We start from the raw sequence: 22,243 nt of genomic DNA on the forward strand, positions 1-22,243 counted from the left end.
TGTTCTCTAAGCTTAGTGGGATCCACTAAAGGTGGTAGCCTTGCATTTGGGCCCTTCTACCTTGTATAAAGAAAAAGCGAGACAGTGGTCATTCTAGAGCCCTCTCAAGAACTTCGAGATATTTTCCCCTTCAAAGTGAGGAAGTCTTGCACAAAAGGGAGAACACACACTCCCCTTGGGCTGGCCTAGTGGCAACTGTGGCAAGCAGACCAGCAGTAATGAATTGCTATGCAGGTTTATTTAAAACAAACATCCAATGTGGCCACATTTTGCCCAAAGGCTGCATCAGAGGTTTAAAACTAAATAACGATATAATTAAAATCATAGAAATCATAAATAGTAATAATTCAACAACTCATAATACTTTAAAAATGGTGGCATATTGAGGCTTAAAATGTATCAAAAGAAACCGTCTAAAAGTGAATCCAACACATGCAGAAAAACAATATTGTGAAACACAATGGATTGACACAGATTATAATACTAAACAAAGTTCACCCTCTGTATGTGGTGCCATGCTAGAAAGTTGTGGAAAACAATCGTGCGATAATCTCAATTAAAAGTGAGGATGCTAAACAGAACCAAAAAAAGACACATACCTATAGGGGATTTGGATAAAACTTTCCCCTAATAGTTACAGCAAATCCAGATGCTTAACCCCCCCCCCCTCCCCACCACAGAAAGTGCCAAATAAAACTGATGCAGTATTAAACTTACTGCCATCACCTGGGATGAAATCAGAGTACCAAGGGAAGAAGCATAGATGGAGAAAAGAAGAGGTCCCAGGACAGATCCCTGAGGTACACTAACTGACAGTGGGACAGAAGTAGAAGAGGATCCACTAGAGTATACACTAAAGGTACGCTGGGAGAGATAAGAAGAAAACCAGGAAAGAACAGAGCCCTGAAATCCAAGTGAGGACAGCGTATCAAGGAGTAGGCTGTGATCAACAGTGTCAAAAGCAGTAGATAGATCAAGAAGGATGAGGATAGAGTAGAGACCTTTGGATCTGGCCAGGAACAGATCATTGGAGACTTTAGCAAGCACTGTTTCAGTTGAATGAAGGGGGCGAAAGCCAGATTGAAGTGGATCAAGAATAGCTTGAGATGAAAGAAAGTCAAGGCAACGGCAGTGAACAGCATGTTCTAGTATCTTGGATAGGAAAGGGAGGAGGGAGATGGGGCGATAGTTGGAAGGACAGGTAGGGTCCAATGAAGGTTTTTTAAGGAGTGGTGTGACTACGGCATGTTTGAAGGCATCAGGAACAGTCGCAGTGGACAGTGAAAGATTGAGGATATGAGAGATAAAAGGGATGACAGTAGGAGAGATAGTGTTAAGGATCAGAGAAACAGGTAGTTAGTTTTGAGGAGGAAAGAAGATGTGTAGGTTCCTCTTCAGTGATTTCACAAAAGGAAGAAAAGGAGGCAGGGGCTGGAGGGTTGAGAGAATGGACTAAGGGAAGGAGACCTGGTTGAGAATTCAAGTTTAATCTTGTGAACCTTATCATGAAAGAACTCAGCCAGAGTCTGGGGGGAAGGTGAAGGGGGGGTTGGAGGTGAAGGCACTTTGAGGAGAGAGTTCAGTGTGGCAAAGAGATGTCAAGGGTTTGAGCCAAGAGAATTTGTCAACTGGATGTAATAGTCCTGTTTGGCAAGTAAAAGAGCAAACTGGAAGGAGGTCAGCAAGAATTTGAAATGTATGAAGTCAGCATGGGCACAGGATTTCAGCCAAAGGCGTTCGGCAGAGCGGGCACAGGAACGTAGGTAGCGGATTCTAGAGGTCAGCCAGGGCTGGGGTTTGGTACGTTTTACAGAACGGGGAATGGGAGGAGCAAGAGTATTTGCGTGCGCAACTTAAGTCGCGCTATACAGAATCCCGGGGGTAATGTCTGTGGATAAATGGTCATAGTATAATGTGCCAACAATTCTATTGTGAGGTTTCCTAGGCTGTACTCTCAATAGAGAATCTGTTTTGTTATGCAGCTGTTTCAAATCCTTCTCTTAACTTATTTCCTAGGACAGCCTCTATCATTAAACTTGGAAGCCATGCATTTAGCTTATCCCATCATGTCCTGCTGTTCAGAGCAGATTCTTTTCAACCTCTGGAATTGGCTGAAAGGTAAATTTCCTTTTAGAGATCTATTAAATGAAGCTGTTTATTCGCATTTGTTGGCTTACGATAAATTGTAGTTCCAAAACTACCATTCCTGAAAAAGATTTTAGTATCTAAGAAAGAAATCTCCATTTTTATCATAATTCAACTGAAACCTTAAACTCTTATCTCTAGAGTTCAGCCAAGCATAAAATTCCAAAAGGGTATCCTCATTTCCTGCCCAGATTATGTACACATTGTAAATGTAGCTGCAGCACAAAAGAAGAATGTTACTTTGAAAAGTGCAATTAGAGGGGCATAATCGAAAGCGAACGCCTATCTCCATGGGCGTCTATGTCCGAAAACGGGTACGTGAAGAGGCGGGACAGACCGTATTTTCGAAAAAATGGCCGTTTTTCAGCTGGGCGTTTTTTGTTTTTTTTTTTAGTGATAATGGAAACTAAAAACGCCCAGCTCAAAAACGTCCTAATCCAAGCCATTTGGTCGTGGGAGGGGCCACGATTTGTAGTACACTCGCCCCCTGACATGCCAGGACACCAACTGGACACCCTAGAGGTCAGTGCGGTGGACTTCAGACAACGCTCCCACATGCATAGCTCCCTTACCACGGGTGCTGAGCCCCCAACCCCCCTCCCCCAAAACCCACAAATGTACAACACTACCATAGCTCTTAGGGGTGAAGGGGGCACCTACATGTGGGTACAGTGGGTTTTGGAGTCCTCCCATTTACCAGCACAAGTGTTACAGGTGGGGGGGGGATGGGTCTGGGTCCGCATGGCTGAAGTGCACTGCGGTACCCACTAAAAGTGCTCCAGGGACCTGCATACACGCAGGCCTCTAGGACTGGTTGCTGCTATATAACATTGGCACACCAGTTGACACCTGAAGACTAATCTCTCCGAAAATGTCCTCTATTGGAATAAGCACGCTTACTCACAGTTAACTGCAGATCAGAGGTTGTGCCCCACTGGCGAGTCTCCCTGGTACTGAGATGAGCAGTAGGTCAGAGCTGGCAGAATGCTGTACAATGCCCTCTTTCAGCCACATTCAAGGGAAGAACTAAGTTCTGTAACGTGGCTAACATGTGAAAGGGATCTAAAACTGGCTTACAAAAATGGCCACTACCTCATGGACTACCGGAAACAAAACAGGGCACACTCTGACCCAGTAAGCAGGGGGAAAAGCACCATGGGAGTAGAGCCTACCAACTACCAACATCGTGAGCATTTGCCACAAGCTAGTGGAATCACGGAGCCCAATACCCTACACCCACCACAATGCATTGCTGATGTGACTCTGCAGTGCGCATAACAGAAAAGGTGTCACACTCACCCGAGAGCCACATCAGAACCAGGGAAAGGCTGTCACAGGATAGAACACATTCTGCAGTCATAGAGGTGGGTACGGCTTTTGAGGCTGGCATAGAGCCTGGAAAAAAGTTTTTCAAGTAGGTTTTTTTTGGTGGGAGGGGGTTAGTGACCACTGGGGGAGTCCGGGGAGGTGATCCCCAATTCTCTCCAGTGGTCATCTGGTCAGTTGGGGCACTTTTTTGGGACCGGTTCGTGAAAAAAAAAGGGTCCAAAAAAGTGACCCAAAATCGCGGTAAAAAAGCCCTTTTTTTTCGATTATCAGCTAAAGAGGCCCATCTCTCCTCGGTCGATAACCACACCCGCCTTCACCACGCCTCCGACACGCCCCCCATCAACTTTACCCGTTTCCACGACGGATTGCAGTTGGAAACGCCCAAAATCGGCTTTCAATTATACCGATTTGGGCGCCCACGGGAGAAAGACGCCCATCTCCCGATTTGGGTCGAAATATAGGCGTTTTTCTCTGGTTAGTGTCCTCAAAGTTGGCTACATAGAGATTAGATATCGAGGGGACCATGGTGGCCCCCATGGCTGTGCCTTTTATTTGCTTATAAAAATGAACATTGAAAAAGAAATAATTCTCCTTTAAAGCTAGAGCAGCTAGTTCCACAATATATTCAGTTGGAATTCTCAAATTAATTGTCTTTTTAGTTAATGTATCCCTAACATCATCTAGGGCTTCATTCTGGGAGATATTTGTGTATAGTGATTCTACGTCTAGAGTAACCAAAAAAATATCTGTCCAGAGGTGTAGCCAGACTCGGCATTTTGGATGGCCCCTGAGGTAAATTGGATGGGCCCTTCCACAGGCATGTGCCCCTCCCCCAACCACACACCACAAGTATCTTCCCAGAGATATTTTTTTAAGAACATAAGAGGGTTTGTTTCACCTACCCCACATCTCCCTCTCCTGTGCGGCGTCCTGGCATCTGCGCTCCTGTCTCTGAGCTCCATCCCTTCCCGATGTCAGTACAGGCAGCCTCGGCACCTGCAGAGATTCATTCTCGCTGCTTGCACCAGTCCCGCAGGCTTCCATCTGCCATATCCCGCCCTTGCTGACATCATATCCTGTTCCCTGTCTGGCAGAACGTGGCGGATTGAAGCCTGCGGAGCTGACGCAAGCAGCGAGAATGAATTGCTGCAGGTGCCGAGGACATCTGTACCGACACCGGGGAGGGAAGGGGTACAGAGACCAGAGTGTAGATGCTGGGATGCTGCGGAGAAGAGGGGGAGGGGGGAGAGAGCAGTATGGTGCTGCAGTTGGGTGGGCATGAGCCAAAATTGGGTGAGCCAGTGCCCACCCATAGCTACGCCACTGCATCTGTCAACTTGAGATCATGAAGGATGTTAACAACATGGGTTGTACCACGAGTATATGATAGAATGAAGGGTACCATTGGTCTGAGGAATGTATCAAATATGGAAAGTGGCTCTAAAACAGATCCAGTTGCTAAAACCGTTGGTCTGCCAGGCAGATTCTTAAGTGATGTATTTATCGTAGGCAGTACGTAAATGACTGGAATTCTTGGAAATTGAGTTAGTGTGAAATTATATTTTTACTGTAAGGAATCCTGCCTGCTTGCCTATCGTTTATGTGTTAGTTTTAAACCCGTGATGCAGACTTTGGACGAAATGTGGCCACGTCTGGTGATTGTTTTAATAAACTTTCACAGCGCTTCATTATTTCTGGTCCACTTGTCTACTTGCTGCTACGCATAGTTGCGGATTATTGCCTCTTGTCATAAGTACATAAACACATAAGTATTGCCATACTGGGACAGACCAAAGGTCCATCAAGCCCAGCATCCTGTTTCCAACAGTGGCCAATCCAGGTCACAAATACCTGGCAAGATCCCAAAAAAGTACAAAACACTTTATGCTACATAGCCCAGAAATAAGCAGTGGATTTTCTCCAAGTCCATTTTAATAATGGTCTATGGACTTTTCCTTTAGGAAACCGTCCAAACCTTTTTTAAACCCCACTAAGCTAACCGCCTTTACCACATTCTCTGGCAACAAATTACACATTGAGTGAAGAAACATTTTCTCTGATTTGTTACTACTTTGCAGCTTCATTGCATGCCCCCTAGTCCTAGTATTTTTAGAAAGGCATAAAATAATTCTGCGCGCACCCGAAACACGCGTCTACACTACCGGGGGGGGGGGGGGGGCTGAGCTAAACGTGCTGTGAGAGACTTCCAAGTCTCTCAGCTGAGTGAAGCACATCTATAAAGGAAGTCCCTGACAAGCACTTTTTTTCCCGATTTTTTTTTTTTGTAACATTTATAGACGTTTTTCAATCCCGCGCACCTCCGACAGGTACAGACCTCTCGTTAGATTTTCCAGCGTTAAGGCAATCGGAAAAGGTTAGTGCATCTCATTACAATAGGGTTTCTACACAATTTGCTCATCTGCATTCCGTTTTCGTTAGCTGCTACCGTCGTCAGAAAATGGCTCGGAGAAGTCTTTAGTGCATGCCAGGGTTTACTACTTGCTCGTTAAAGGCTCGTTAAGTTTAGTGCATCTGGCCCATAGTACTCGGTAGGTGACAGGCTGGCAGAAGTGCATCATACACTTCCATTGGAACCCCCGCAGGAACTGCTTGCGTACACTTCCATTGGAACCCCCGCAGGAACTGCTTGCATCCCCAAGGGAACCCCCGCATGTTCCGTGGGATTCCCGCGAACCCCGTTCAAGTCTCTACTTTGAAACAGAGATGAAGCTGAACTGGTTGCAGATCTTGGTGAACAGACATATGTCTCTCACAACAGACTGCTGGACATCCCATGGAAAACTTTACATTGGCATCCTTGCACAATAAAGTGGTTAATAGCTCCATAAAATTGCAATACTGTATGAGCACAGGATATCAAATATGTATAAAACATGTTTAAACTTACAGACTGAATAAAGATCTACATCAGTGTAGAATGATCTAAGGCTCTCAGAATGGTCTGTGACCATCAAATAGATTTTGCTTTCCTCACAAAGTTCATCTTTTGAAAAGTGACATCCAATACGTGTCTGGTTCTCAAAGATATACTTCGGGCACTCACGATCACTGTTCAGTTGTTCATATCTGCAGAAAAAAAAATGCAAGCAAGCTCTTTCATTTGAGGCAACAGAAAAACTAAGTTTACTAAGGTGCGTTGAAAAATGGCCTACGGTAGTGTAGATGCGTGTTTCGGGTGCGTGCAGAATTATTTTTTAGCGCATCTACAGAAAATGCCTTTTTTTTTTTTGCCAAAATGGACGTGCGGCAAAATGAAAATTGCTGTGCGGCCATTTTGGGTCTGAGCCCTTACCGCAAGCCATTGACCTAGCGGTAAGGTCTCAAGCGGTAACCGGGCAGTAATGGTCTACGCGAGGCAAATTCCACCTGACATGTGTAGCTGCCACACGTCAGAAAATAAAACATTTTTCAGACAAGCGTAACGAACGCACGCACGCCAAAATCGAAATTACAAGGGCCATGCGGTGACCAGGCGATAACTCCAATTTGGCACACGTAGGCGCCTAATCGGCTTAGTAAAAGGGCCCCTAAGAAAAATATTTCCACATTCCATGACCAGCTTTTAGTGTATATCCAACATCAAAACGTGTGGGAGTGGTTTGAACGGCAGATGCAAGTTTTTTCTCATTTTATTATTTATATTTAACTATGATTTTTTCTTGATTTTGTAATTTTAATTCTGTTGATATTTTTATTTATACAAAATACCACCACTCATCCACTATCAGGATCATAGTGTGTTGTATTTAAAAACACATCTGTTGGATCACCATAAAGAATTCACACTGGTGATCTAGAAGCCTATTGCAAAGTTAGAGGTTAGTTTGGGCAAATTTCTACAACAACAGAAAATGCCACAAATTTTTTGGATGACACCAAACAGTTTAGGATTGTATGTTTTTTGGCATTGTATATTATAATGTATTTAAGTGGTATCAATGAAGAACAATTTTAAAACAATTTTTTAAAAACCCCACACATTTCTCAGTAGACAATATATCAACTTTCCAAAGAACACAACCCCATACAGCATTATTAAATTAAAACATAAAGCCTCAATTCCAGATTCACTTCAGATCCTTATATCACAAAATTAAAAGCTAATGAGAAATGCCATGTATTTAACTTTCTTCTGAAATGACAAGTTGATTCATGCTGAGTTAAAGGCAGGAGTTGAAGTTATTCAACTCATGCCTTAATGCAGCATGAATCAAATTTCAGAGCGACGGCAGCAACCAAAGAAACACACATTCGTGTTCCCCTGAATTCTATAACAACACATGTAAACTTAATTGACACACTAACATGCCTACATTCCACCCCTTTTCAGCAATGCGCATTGGAATTTGCATGTACCTCTTTAGAATACGCCTACAAAATGCACATAAATTGCAATTACAATTAGTGATGATTGGTTGTTATCAGCCAATCACTAGTTGCCTCTTTACTCAATTGAGTAGTTCACGTAAATTGGCCATGCGCGCAATTTTTAGTGTGCTACTCGCTGCACCTTCTGTAGAATCTGTCCATTAGTGTGTGAATTATTATGAACTGTTAGCACTTGGCCCTGGTAATACTTACTGCCCTGTTATGACAATATGGGCTAAGTCACATGGTAAATGCATAGTGGAGAATGGGGTGAGGAATAAGTGAGAAATGGACATAGACTATATCATGCAATTAGCATGAAGTAAGTTACTGCACAGTAACTGTTACCTCAACAGGCGGTTTTAAGTGCATCCACATTATTGGCAATGCTGCCAACATGTATTAAATGTTTCTTCCGTGTGGTAACTATGGGGAGGTGAAACCCATGGGAGAGGTAGCCATACTGGACATGATGCTTGCAAATGAAAAAGTATTTTTGATCTTACTCTCATCTCTCCCTACATTCCTCCCCAGGAACTCCGTTCACTGGGTAAATCTCTCTTATCTGCACCCTTCTTCTCCACCGCTAACTCCAGACTCCGTTCCTTTTATCTTGCTGTACCATATGCCTGGAACAGACTTCCTGAGCCAGTCCGTCAAGCTCCATCTCTGGCCGTCTTCAAATCTAGGCTAAAAGCCCACCTTTTTGATGCTGCTTTTAACTCACTTGTTCAGTACCATTATTTTATCATCCCCACCTCAGTAATTCCCTTATCTCTTATTTGTGCTGTTTGTCTGTCCTAATTAGATTGTAAGCTCTGTCGAGCAGGGACTGTCTCTTCGTGTTCAAGTGTACAGCGCAGCGCACTATAGAAATGATAAGTAGTAGTAGTATGATCCTCTGGCATCCAGTGATCACCAGATGGTGTGGTTCAATATTAGGACACACTTGGAAAGGGTTCATTAAAAAGTGAGGTCTCAGACTTTAAAAATCTAAATGTATCAAGATGAGGGAATATTTCTAGCAGTCATTAGCTGGAGGAAGAAGCAGAAAAGCAGTAGACAAAACTGAAATGAGATATTTTACGGGCAAACCATTTTGTTAGGAAAGTCAATAAAAGAGGAAAAGAGGCCACTATGGCTCTTGAAAGAAGTAGCTGAAAAGGTAAAATAAATGATAGTGCCTCTGTATAAGTGTCGGGTGGGACCTCATTTGGAGTACTGTGTACAATTCTGAAGACCACACCTTCAAAAAGATGAAAACAGGATGGAGCTGGTCCAGAGCGAAGCTACAGAAAAGGTCAGTGATCATCAAAACATATGGAGAAAGACTTAAAAGAACTCAATATAAATTTACACAAAGAAAGGTGAGAGAGGGGAGATATGATACAGACATTTAAATACTTCTGTGGTATAAATGAGTGGGCCTCTGTCAACTGAAACGAAGCTCTTTAAAGAGGAGCATAGGATGAAAGTGAAAGGGGAGAGACTCAGGAGTAATCTAAGGGCATAGGCGCCCGGTATAAGAGGCTTGGGGAGGCTAAGCCTCCCCAGGCCAACCGCTGCCCCCACCCCGTGAGCTGCAGACTTCCCCGTCTGCCATTTCCTGCCTTCTTCCAGCCCCACCGATCCCCCAACCCCCGCTCTCCCCCGTCGCCATCGTCAATCATCTGACGTCTGCCCGATAGCCCTCGTTCCCTTCCTGCCCTCGCCCTACCTTAAAACAGTGTAATTCTCCTCGAGCGGGCGGCACAGGCATTGCAAGCAGCAGCAGACTCCAGCCTTCCCTCGCATGGCTCCACCCTCTTGATGTGTTTCCGCAAGGGAGGAGCCATGTGTGGGAAGGCTGGAGCCTGCTGCTGCTTGCAATGCCTGCGCCGCCCGCTCGAGGAGAATTACACTATTTTTTTTAATTTTCATGAAGTCTTTATTAATTAGTAATACACAGAATCTGAAACATATTACAACATGCGTATCGTATTACATGTCAATTGTGCAGAACACAAGTCTCTAGAAGTATAGCGAGTAAATAATACAAAGAGTAGTAAAAATCTCATGCTATACAAAAAGAAAACTTCTTACTGTGTTAAGATACCTAGTGAATTATTCAGAATAACCAGATCAAAACTTCAACTTTTTAAAAAAAATTTTGTGTGTTAAACCCCGCTTCCATGTCACTCTTGTCACTCAGAACCCCAACCCAAGAATTACACTATTTTAAGGTAGGGCGAGGGCAGGACGGGAACGAGGGCTATCGGGCAGACGTCAGATGAGTGACGACGGCGACGGGGGATCGGTGGAGGGGGGCTGGAAGAAGGCAGGAAATGGCTGGCAGAAGGGAGATGGTTTACATGGGCTGCTGGATGGAGGGGAGAGGAGGGTTGATGGTGCTGGACATGGATGAATGGAGGGGAGGGTAGAGAAGGGTTGATGGACATGGTGGATGGAGGGGAAGGCAGGGGGAGAGGAGGGTTGCTGGACATGGGAGGATGGAGGGGAGTGCAGGGGAGAGGAGAGTTGCTGGACATGGGTGGATGGAGGGGAGGGAAGAGTGAGGAAGGAGATGAGACGAGGGAAAAGGAAGAGAGAAAAACTGCACATAGAGGAAGAAAACAGGCAGAAGCTGAGGACCAGAAATGAAGAAGAAAGGAGGAAAGGAAAGAAATAAATGGAAAGGAAGCCCTGGAAACGGAGTTAAGAGGACAGATAGTGGCAGAATCGGATACTGGGCCAGCATGATCAGAAAAACAAAGTCACCAGACAACAAAGGTAGAAAAAAATCATTTTATTTTCATTATAGTGTTTGGAATATGTCCACTTTGAGAATCAGGTGCTCAACGTTAAAAGTTTATATTTATTTACTTATTTATGGCATTTTATCCCACATTCAACATGAATTAGGGTGTTTTGTGGCTCTACATGTATCATGATATGATCCCTTGTTTCATATTGTTGACAGTCTGCATTTTCCGTATGGGTGGTATATTGGTGTATTAGGTTCTGCCCAGTGTAATATTTATGGTACAGTAAGGTTCCGAGTGTGTTTTTGCACAAAGTTGTGCATAGTGTTTTGCAGTTGAGCGATTGTGGTTAGTATATGCTTTGAGCAACCACTTTATTCTTTGACATATGATACATATTTAATAAAAGGTATTAATTGTGACTTATTTTTATTTTTTCTGTGTATTATCAGACAATTATGGATTTAAGCTCCACCCCCAATCCTGCCCCCTTTAGCCTCCCCAAACAGTTGGGCCACCGACCGCCTATCAGTGTTGCCAGGTGGGCGGTTTTACCGCCCAATTGGGCGGTTTTCCGCGACCCGCCGCGGGAAATTTTTGCCCGCGGCGGGTTGCGGTTTTTTGGGCTTCTTTTGGGTGGTTTTTAAAGCGGTTTTTTCGGCCGCGGGGGCGGGGTTAGTGACATTTTGGGCGGAGTTAGTGACGTTCTGGGCGGGGCCGATGACAGGGGAGGCGGGGGCGGGGTTGATGATGGCGGGGGCAGGGGGTGTCAGGGGCGGGGTTTGACTTTGGGCGGGTTTTGGGCTGGATTTGGGCTCGTTTGGGTGGGAAAAAATTTTTCCACCTGGCAACCCTGCCGCCTATATCTAAGGGGGTTTTTCACTAAAGGTTAGCTCAAGTTATCTGCAGCAAGGCCCATAGGAATAAAATGGGCCCTGCTTCAGATAACTCAAGCTAATCTTTAGTAAAAGACCCCCCTAAGGAAATATCTTTATGGAAAGGAAAGTGGATGCGTAGAATGGTCTCCAAGCGGAGGTGGTGGAGATGAGGATTGTATTTGAATTCAAGAAAGCATGAAACAAGCACAGAGGGTTTTCTAGGGGGAAGGAAGGGATTGTAGAGCTTAGTAGTCATGGATGGGCAGACTTCATAGTCCATATGCTTTTTTTTATCTGCCGTCATTTTCTGTGGTTTTTTTTGCTGGGCTCACTCTCCCAGAGTTTCCCCAGAACCTTTGTGGTTCCCACACTACGTTTTGTGACTAGTAGGTGGTAAGTGGCATCCTAACTGGACAGGAAACCGATGAAGGCTTTCAAGCAACAAAACAGCATGGTTCCTGGCCTTTTTTGCTCCAGCAAAAACCAAGCCAGTTCAACAATTTTGTTTATATTATATGTTTACTAGTAAAAAAAGGCCCGTTTCTGTTTGAAAGGAAGCAGGCACTAGCAAGGTTTTCCTCTGAGTGTGTATGTTTGAGAGAGTAACTGTGTGAGAGAGGCTTCTGTTCCTGCTGCTGTGCATTCCCAGTGTTGTGCTGATTCGCTGCTCCCTGTATCGTGGCTCCGCCCCTCTCCCTTCTACTGGCCAATCTGGTGTGGGTTGTGTGACATCACTATTATCTATTACATGAGGGACACCACCTCCAGCGGAAACAATGGTTCCAGGCAGCCTCAGAATGTTGGAGGTGAGAATTATTATATAGGATATTACTTCTACTGTGCCTTGAGCACATTCTTGGATAGCTACAAGACATAAAAATGTAATGCCTATTTCTTATATATATTTAGTCAGCTTTAGAGCAGCGGTGCCTTCTACTCTGTGATAGCGTAGGACATACTTTACTACACTAAGGAGTCTTTTTACTAAGGTGCGGCAAGCATTGGCACAAGCTCACTGCAACTTAAAATGGATAACCACAGAAAAAGCTCTGGTATCCTGTGGTAAGATCCTAATCTGCATGCATTACCCGTGTGCTAAAAAAAAAAAAAAAAAAAGTTTATTTTTGCATGGAGGGGGTGTGTCTGGGGAAGGAGAATGGGCATTTCTGTGCTGATCAGTTAGCACAGCTACATTACCGTACACTAACTGATTAGCGCAGGATTACCACGTGAGCCCTTACTACCTACAAAATAGGTGTTGGTAAGTGCTAAATCTTTTTTTTTTTTTTTTTAAATGGCCGCACACTAATGATGACATTAGCACATGGGTATTAATGCAAAAAAACTTAAATTACTCATTTTACCGCTACGGTAAAAATGGCCTTAGTGCAGGGGAACAACCCACATAAGGGCACACTAAGACCACTTTCTACCGCAGCTTAGTAAAAGAATCCTTAAAGGTAGATAGCTGAGTTCCAGTAAAACAAAGCAGACACTCCCAGAAAGAACAAAATTACTGCTTAATTAGCTTTGTGCTCCATCTCAGCCCTGTTTGTCTTGCCCTCTAAAAGCCTCATCAGGTTATCAAAAAGGAAGATCAGCAGGACATAAGCAGAGCTGCTGGCCGTTTTACCAGCTCTTCCTCAACTAACTTAAGTTATTTTAAAAAAACAGCAGCAGCAAAATGCTCCCAAATTTGAATTACATACAAGACACACAGCTTGACTAAAAGAAAATCATTCTGCTTCCAGGACACCAATCAAAACCAACATAATTATACTGGGTAACAGCCCATTTCTTGGCCCAAACACATTTGGCAAGACCTCAAAAAGATAAACAGGAATAATATTTGAAAATACAATATCACAGATCAAAATAAACCCTTGAAACACAAAGGAGAAACTTCTATTTCTGAGTCACCCCTCAATCATGTCTATAAACCTTGAGGATGTAAAGGGGCAGTTCTACAAAATGAAGAGTAGCAAATCTCCTGGCCCAGATGGTATTCATCCCAGAGTACTGATAGAACTGAAAAATGAACTTGCGGAGCTATTGTTAGTAATATGTAATTTATCCTTAAAATCGAGCTTGGTACTGGAAGATTGGAGGGTGGCCAATGTAACGCCGACTTTGAAAAAAGGTTCCAGAGGAGATCTGGGAAATTATAGACCGGCGAGTCTGACGTCAGTGCCAGGCAAAATGGTAAGAGACTATTATAAAGAACAAAATTACAGAGCATATTCAAAAGCATGGATTAATGAGACAAAGCCAACATGGCTTTAGTGAAGGGAAATCTTGCCTCACCAATCTATTAAATTTCTTTGAAGGGGGTGAACAAACATATGGATTGTCAGAAGGCGTTTGACAAAGTAGCTCATGAAAGACTCCAGAGGAAATTGGAGAGTCATGGGATAGCAGGTACTGTCCTATTGTGGATTAAAAACTGGTTAAAAGATAGAAAACAAAGAGTAAGGTTAAATAGTCAGTATTCTCAATGGAGAAGGGTAGTTAGTGGAGTTCCCCAGACACACCTATAATATATGAGGGAACCCCCCCCCCCCCCCCCCCCCCCGAGAAACGTGTTTCATAATAAGTTAGATGAATCAGTTACTGTATACTTTACTTCTTCTAAATGGTTCACTCCACAAATTGTTAAGGATTATTTTAGGTTCTCGATGCTGTACTTGGGCAACTCCCTGGGGCACAAGTAAGCCAAGCCATGCCACAAACAACATCGGAAAGAGTGAAGTAAGCACTCAGCTCTCTTCCCTTGGCCACCTGGAGCACAGGATAGCTCAAGGGTAGACCAATCTGTAGCTTTGCCTGCTCTACAAGGAGTTTTACTGTATTGGTTTTCCCACATTTTTACTGCATTTGCTGTACATTTGTTTTACTGCATTTATTCTATTCCTTTAAAATTTTATATTTGCCTTATGTATTCTGCTGTGTATTTGTTGTTTCACCTTGAGCAGGGAAAGGTAGATAAGAAATAAAGATCACTGATTGATATACTCACAAAAACTTAAAAGGCAAGTAAAAAGGGGGGAGGGGAGGGAATGAGATTTGATATACTGCCTGTGGAACAATCAAAGTGGTTTACATTTTTCTTATAAGATACTTTCTCACTCTGTTTTTGTGCCTGACGCAATGGCGCATTAAGAGCCAGTTCTATATAAGGTGCCTAAAAAATCCACGTGGTAAACACATCTGCCCAAGCGTATTCTATAAGTGCTGCCTAGATTTAGAATACGCTTAGTTGATATCCCAGCGCCTAAAACTATGCACCTCTATTTACACCAACAAAAATGTGGTGTAAATCCCTGTGCGTAGATTTACGTGGACTAAGCCATATTCTATAACTACGCGCATAAATTTTATAACGCTCCTGGAAACACCCATTTCCCCGCCCATAACCACAGCCCTTTTGAATTGCACATATTAGAATTTAGGCACAGTTCGTTACAGGTTGTGCACGTAAATTCTTATTGCTAATTAGTGCTCATTATTTCTTGTTAAGTGCCATTATCAACGCTGACTAGCTAAAGTCAATTATGTGCATTGTTACAGAATACACCTGGATTTCAGCATGGATCTTGTAGGTGTGCTATATAGAATCTGGGAGTAAGTGACTTGCCCAGAGACCCAAGGCACTGAAGTGAGGCTTGAACCTAGTTTCCCCGGTTCTCTGCCCACTGCATTAAAAGTGTTTTATGTCTTTAATACAAACCTGTAGTAGAAAACGTATTTGGTATCAGGAGGTGTGTGCTTCCCAGGCTGCCATGTGCAGTTCATGTAGTCCATGTTGTACCACACACAAGCAAACTTGGTAACAGAAGTGTCTGGATCACCTTGTAATAAAAAGCAAGCATCAGTATACACGTTTATGCTAGACTAATTTTCTACAACTTCCCTTTTCTCTCTTACAGCCTTATGCGAGACAAAACAAGAGCACCTTCTATGTGTAGGCACTCGCACCTACACAGAGAAATGAAACCCACAGCGGGTTTTTTGTAATTGGCAAGAAGCAGACGCACAGCAGTACATCTTTGGAGAAGATGAGAAGCTTGCACATGCGCTAGGATCTAGGGACTCTGACCTCTCCTCAGTCACCTCAGCTTATCTGTGTTTATCATCTTTACCTATATTTTTATTACCTTTGCTGAAAGATGAAGGCGAGGTAAACAAAAATTAAGCTGGAGAACAAACAAAACAAAACAAAAAAATTGCTGTTCCTGAATTCAGACCAAACTCTAACCCCTGTGGATGCCAAAATATCTTTCCCCTCCTAGGCAGGGTCTGAATGAGACATTGCAAACTAAGGATATACCTAGGACCCAAATCAATGTTTAGGGGAGCCCTCTCAGATGTGCTCAGGACAGGGGGCTAGAATTACCAACCATCTGGATTTTTTCCACGACTGTGCTGATTTTTGCAGGAAGCCAGAATAGCTAAAATATCTGAAAAACGTCAATGATCTAGATCTTTGCCTGCAACTCTCTTCAGTCCTCCCCCTGCATGAGCTAGGCTGCCCTGCTTGCTGCCAGTAGCACTAGCACCACCACCACCAGCAAGCACCACCAGCAAGCCAATCAGCTTCCAGTTCTGCTGATTAATACTATGTAGAAAGGACCCATGAGACATGTCACAGAAGACAGTGTGTAGGATCCAGCCAATGTGAAGGAACTGGGAGCAGGAACAGTGGAAGCCAGTGGGTGAATGACCTTGCAGAGAGCCAGTGGAGCCATTAAGCATATTGGTTGGGGGCATATCTCCCCTCAGCTGCCTTTTCTCTAAAGCGGCTAGGGCTCTTCAGCTTGGAGAAAAGGCTGCTGAGGGGAGATATGATAGAGGTCTATAAAATAATGAGTGGAGTTGAACGGGTAGATGTGAAGCATCTGTTTACGCTTTCCAAAAATACTAGGATTAGGAGGCATGAGATGAAGCTACAGTGTAGTAAATTTAAAATGAATCAGAGAAAAAGTTTCTTCATTCAACGTGTAATTAAACTCTGGAATTCGTTGCCAGAGAATGTGGTAAAGGCTGTTAGCTTAGCGGTGTTTAAAAAAAAGTTTGGACGGCTTCCTAAAGGAAAAGTCCATAGACCATTATTAAATGGACTTGGGGAAAATCCACTATTTCTGGGATAAGCAGTATAAAATGTTTTGTACTTTTTGGGGATCTTGCCAGGTATTCGTGACCTGGATTGGCCACTGTTGGAAACAGGATGCTGGGCTTGATGGACCTTTGGTCTGTCCCAGTATGGCAATACTTATGTACTTATGTAATGAAAAAGAATAGGAATTGGGGAAGGGATAATGTGAGGGAGCTCCTGCAGGCTAAGGAAAAGACTGCAATTGCAACAGGGCACTACATTCCTAGGAGCTCTGCTGCAACATGTCCCCTTGTCTCAAACCCCCTCCCCCAACTTAAAACAGCATTTCTCCATAGAGGGCTAAGGGCAGCAGTAGCAATTCACATAGGCTGTCTGCTGACCCCACCACAGCCTGCTCTCTGCTGCGACCCTTCTAATACAGCTTCCTGCTTCTGCAAGGGTTGGACACAGCGGACAGCAGGCTCTGGGGTTGGTGCAGACAGTGCTGCCCTCCGCCCTCTACGGAGAAATGCATGTTTTAAGGTAGGGGGTGGGTTCAGAGACAGACCCACCCCAAACTTGTCCACTTAGGGCACCACAGTTGTTAAGGCTAGTCCTGACTGCAGTTGCAAGAGTTTTGCATGATAGGCAGAGTTTGGTGGAAGGGGTGAGCACATGAGCAGCAGACCACACTAGAAGACTGAGTGAATGAGTGTGTGTGACATCCCCCCCCCCCCCCCCTCTGTCTGAAGAGTGACCAAGTGCAAATGTCTCCTCTGTATGTGTTTCTGTCATCCTCTGGTTGGGATGACTCACACTTTCCCTTTTGAAGTTTGGGCTGAAGAAATTTCACTGGTAAAAAAAAAAGTTTAAGTGCATAAGTGAAAAATGTTCAGTCTGGGAAATTTACCTAGGTAGTTATTTACCTGTGTAAACTCATTTGAAGTCTGTCCTAATACTACCTCATCTCTATCTAAATCCTTTCAGAGACGCACAAGAAAGCTAAATATTTTCTGTTCCTTATTCATTAGAAAGTGGAAAAGAACTGAAAACAGTAAGTGGAGGATCCATGGTAGGGGTCTACAAACCTATGTTTGCATAGAGCCCAGTATAGCAGTAATCCGGCCTTGCTCCTGGTATCTCAGGGCAGCTACACTTCTCTGGCTGTTGGAATACCTAGTTCCAATGCTTCTCCTCTTACCAGGACTTCAGAGCCGCTGACTTGGATCTCTCTTTCCTCTCCCCCCCCCCCCCCCCCCCCCCAAAGTACCCAACTTGGATTGCTCTCTCCTCCCAGAGAGTCACAGTGATTATTTAGAAATTTCTTAACACATCAAAAATTGATTACTAAAAAGTGATTTTACCAAATGTACATGTTCTGTAATATAATCATCTCTATGAAAACAATGGAGCCACCCATGAGGAGGCCACAGAGGGCTGTATTGAGGAAAGGTGAAAATATTAGTAGCAGGGATTTCACACAGATATTTTAAAAGTCAAAGTCCAGTACTTGTGTCCCTTCTGTTTGTGGGGAGAGGTGAATAGTTTTTGGAGAGATGCAAGTATAACCAGACTCTACATGAAAGGTTATCTATATGAAAAAAGCAGTCAAATATGCCACAGACATGAGTAATTTTCTCCATATGTATCTTTCCTAGATGGTTCTGGGCAAACTATATATGTGAAAATATAATAAAATACAAACATTTATATAAGTCACACGGCAAAAGATATGCCCTCAAAAATGTGGCTTTACCTTTAGAAAGTAATGTACAATTCCGTATCCAGCTGCTTAATCCATACAAATCATTTTTAACACATCCGGCTCTCACTTTGAGACAAGCTGTATCATTTGGGTATGATCCTTTATACTCAGAACGCCAAAGACGTTTGCTCTGTTGCTAAATTGATACAAAAATGAGTTTGAAAATAGCGTACAAGTCAAACTTATTACAGGAATCAAATGAATACAAAGAATGAAATAGTGAGGAGCTGAAGAGCTGAGCTCAGTAAAAAGTGAGGGTCACCCTAGACAACCAGGGGCCAATAAGACAAAAGGCTTCTCGCCTACAGTGTGAACACTTTCTTAGAGGGATGTTATTTCATCCAACAACCAAGTTTGCAAAACAACCTCACAATATTTTCTCTGGTTTACACAGAGAAAGGTCGTTAAAAAAAAACCCCAAAACCAAAGAACCCCAAAATACAAGAGAAGCCATAAGAGGCCTTCGGCAAATATCTACATGAGACAATGTAGGATATTTTAGAAGCCTTATTTGCAATTTCCACAAGGAAATTTCAGTATTTTCATGTGAAAATGGTGATTTTTAGAATGGGCTCAGTTTACACGTGAATGTCCATACTTATCTACTGTACCTGAATGGACACCACTTCAATAGCTTTTGGGTTTATAGGTGGTGTATAATTCCAGTGCTGTTACATATGTGTATAATTTTGATACTGTTTCACGGTATTATTAGGTTTCAATTTACTGTTTTCAAGTTTACCTCATTTATTGTATTTATGTTTATTCTGGTTATTTTACTATTGTTATGTAACATAGTAACATAGTAGATGACGGCAGAAAAAGACCTGCACGGTCCATCTAGTCTGCCCACGATAAACTCATGTGTATACCTTACCTTGATTTGTACCTGTCTTTTTCAGGGCACAGACCATATAAGTCTGTGCAGCAGTATTTCCCGCCTCCCAACCACCAGTCCCGCCTCCCATCACCGGCTCCGGCACAGACCCCGTATAAGTCTGCCCTCCCCCATCCTAGCCTCTCAACCACCAACCCCTCTTCCCCCCGCCACCCAATTTCAGCTAAGCTTCTGTGGATCCATTCCTTCTGCACAGGATTCCTTTATGCCTGTCCCACGCATGCTTGAATTCCGTTACCGTTTTCATCTCCACCACCTCCCGCGGGAGGGCATTCCAAGCGTTCACCACCCTCTCCGTGAAGAAATACTTCCTGACATCTTTCCTGAGTCTGCCCCCCTTCAATCTCATTTCATGTCCTCTCGTACTACCGCCTTCCCCTCTCCGGAAAAGATTCGTTTGCGGATTAATACCTTTCAAATATTTGAACGTCTGTATCATATCACCCCTGTTCCTCCTTTCCTCCAGAGTATACATGTTCAGGTCAGCAAGTCTCTCTTCATACGTCTTGGAATGCAACTCCCATACCATCCTTGTAGCTTTTCTTTGTACCGCTTCCATTTTTTTAACATCCTTCGCAAGGTATGGCCTCCAAAACTGAACACAATACTCCAGGTGGGGCCTCACCAACGTCTTATACAGGGGCATTAAAACCTCCTTTTTTCTGCTGGTCACACCTCTCTCTATACAGCCTAGCAACCTTCTCGCTACGGCCACCGCCTTGTTGCACTGTTTCATAGCCTTTAGGTCCTCAGGTACTATCACCCCAAGATCCCTCTCCCCGTCCGTGACTATCAGGCTCTCCCCACCTAACACATACGCCTCCCTTGGATTTCTACTCCCTAAGTGCATCACTTTGCATTTCTTCGCATTGAATTTTAATTGCCAAACGTTAGACCATTGTTCCAGCTTCTTCAGATCTTTTTTCATGTTTTCCACTCCCTCCGGGGTGTCCACTCTGTTGCAAATCTTGGTGTCATCCGCAAAAAGGCAAACTTTACCTTGTAACCCTTCGGCAATGTCACTCACAAATATATTGAACAGAATGGGCCCCAGCACCGATCCCTGAGGCACTCCACTACTCACCTTTCCCTCCTCCGAGCGAACTCCATTCACTACCACCCTCTGGCGTCTGCCCGTCAACCAGTTCCTAATCCAGGTAACCACTTCGGGTCCTATCTTCAGCCCTTCTAGTTTATTCAAGAGCCTCCTGTGGGGAACCGTGTCAAAAGCCTTGCTGAAATCTAAGTAGATGACGTCCATAGCACGTCCTTGATTTACCGTATTTTTCGGACTATAAGACGCACTTTTTTCCCAAAAAATTTGGGAGGAAAATGGGGGGTGCGTCTTATAGTCCGAAGGTAGCGTTTTTTGACCTCCGTTCCGTACTTACAGGATTCCATGTTCCCTGGTGGTCTAGTGACCGTCGGAAAGCATTGAGAAGCACGGAGAGCAGCGCGATGGGCAGGAAAGAGGGGGCTCTTTCCTGCCCCGACGTCACTAGACCACCAGGGAACACGGAATCCTGTAAGTACGGGACGGAGGTCCAAAACCCGGACAATACGCACCGGAGCACCTAGGTTTTAGAGGAGGGAAAGAGGAAAAATTTTTTTTTCCTATTTCCCTCCTCTAAAACCTAGGTGTGTCTTATGGTCCGGTGCGTCTTATAGTCCGAAAAATACGGTAATTCTCCCGTCACCCAGTCAAAGAATTCAATGAGATTCGTTTGGCATGACTTCCCTTTGGTGAAACCATGTTGTCTCGGATCTTGCAACTTATTGGCTTCCAGGAAATTCACTATCCTTTCCTTCAGCATGGCTTCCATTACTTTTCCAATAACCGAAGTGAGGCTTACCGGCCTGTAGTTTCCAGCTTCTTCCCTATCCCCACTTTTGTGAAGAGGGACCACCTCCGCCATTCTCCAATCCCTCGGAACCTCTCCCGTCTCCAAGGATTTATTAAACAAATCTTTAAGAGGACCCGCCAGAACCTCTCTGAGCTCCCTCAGTATTCTGGGGTGGATCCTGTCCGGCCCCATGGCTTTGTCCACCTTTAGCTTTCCAAGTTGTTCATATACACTCTCTTCCGTGAACGGTGCTCTATCCACTTCGTTTTCAGGTGTACTTTTGCCAGTCCCTCTCGGTCCTTTCCCAGGATTTTCTTCAGTAAAAACAGAACAAAAGTATCTATTTAGCAAATTGGCTTTTTCTTCATCATTTTCTACATAGCGTTTTGCTGTATCTTTTAGTCTCAATCCCCTTTTTAGTCTTTCTCCTTTCACTAATATACCTGAAGAAGTTTATGCTGTTAACAAAATTGAAAGTTTTATGTTAAACTGTACCTGTGTACACCACCTTGGGTGAATCTCTTCATAAAGGCAATTAATAAATCCCAATAAATAAATAAAATAAATTAAAAGAGAATTAAATAAGGTGGAAATTGCAAGTCAGTGTGTTGTGGTGTAGTTTGGGCGTGGCCAGGGCAGGCCAAAAATCTACACTTGTATTCCCATTTTATAAGGAACATGTAAGACTTAATATTTTCATGTGGGGATTTATAGCTGCTCCCTGGCATGACTTGCTCATGTTGGCCAGCCCTGTACAGGAGGAATACAGGGAGTTATCTTCCATAACCCCCTATTTCTCCCTCCAAATTAAAAATAAAGATCGTGGCCTCAGTTGTTTAATTAGCAACATTCACATATGCCAGTGGATCCCAATCCTGATCCTGGAGGCACCCCAGCCAGTCAGGTTTTCAGGATATCTACAACAAATATTCATGATGCATGCAAATCTCTTTCATGAATATTCATTTTGGATATCCTGAAAACCTGACTGCCTGGGGTGCCTCCAGGACCAGGTTTGGGAACCATCAACATATACATTTACAAATGACATGTATGTGCTGACACTTACATGTATTAGTTGTGAACTACCAACTCACATGCAGTGGACTAGATTCTATATATCACGCCTATAAAAAGTGATGCCAGAAGAAAAAAAAAAAAA

The 22,243-nt window shown here is 43.7% G+C and overlaps 1 protein-coding gene across 2 annotated transcripts in view; it reads right to left on the reverse strand.

Moving 5' to 3' along the window:
- Positions 1–22,243, reverse strand: part of IL13RA1 (interleukin 13 receptor subunit alpha 1) — a 120,938-nt gene that overhangs the window by 75,548 nt on the left and 23,147 nt on the right. For both annotated transcript variants that reach the window (XM_030209604.1, XM_030209605.1), the window contains 3 exons: positions 18,331–18,475; positions 15,210–15,330; positions 6,383–6,561 (listed from right to left, as the gene is read on the reverse strand). In XM_030209604.1, coding sequence (XP_030065464.1) covers positions 6,383–6,561; positions 15,210–15,330; positions 18,331–18,475 — 445 coding nt within the window. The remainder of the gene's footprint in view (positions 1–6,382; positions 6,562–15,209; positions 15,331–18,330; positions 18,476–22,243) is intronic.

This window comes from Microcaecilia unicolor, chromosome 7, assembly GCF_901765095.1.
Source record: "Microcaecilia unicolor chromosome 7, aMicUni1.1, whole genome shotgun sequence".
Taxonomy (NCBI): Eukaryota; Metazoa; Chordata; class Amphibia; order Gymnophiona; family Siphonopidae; genus Microcaecilia; species Microcaecilia unicolor.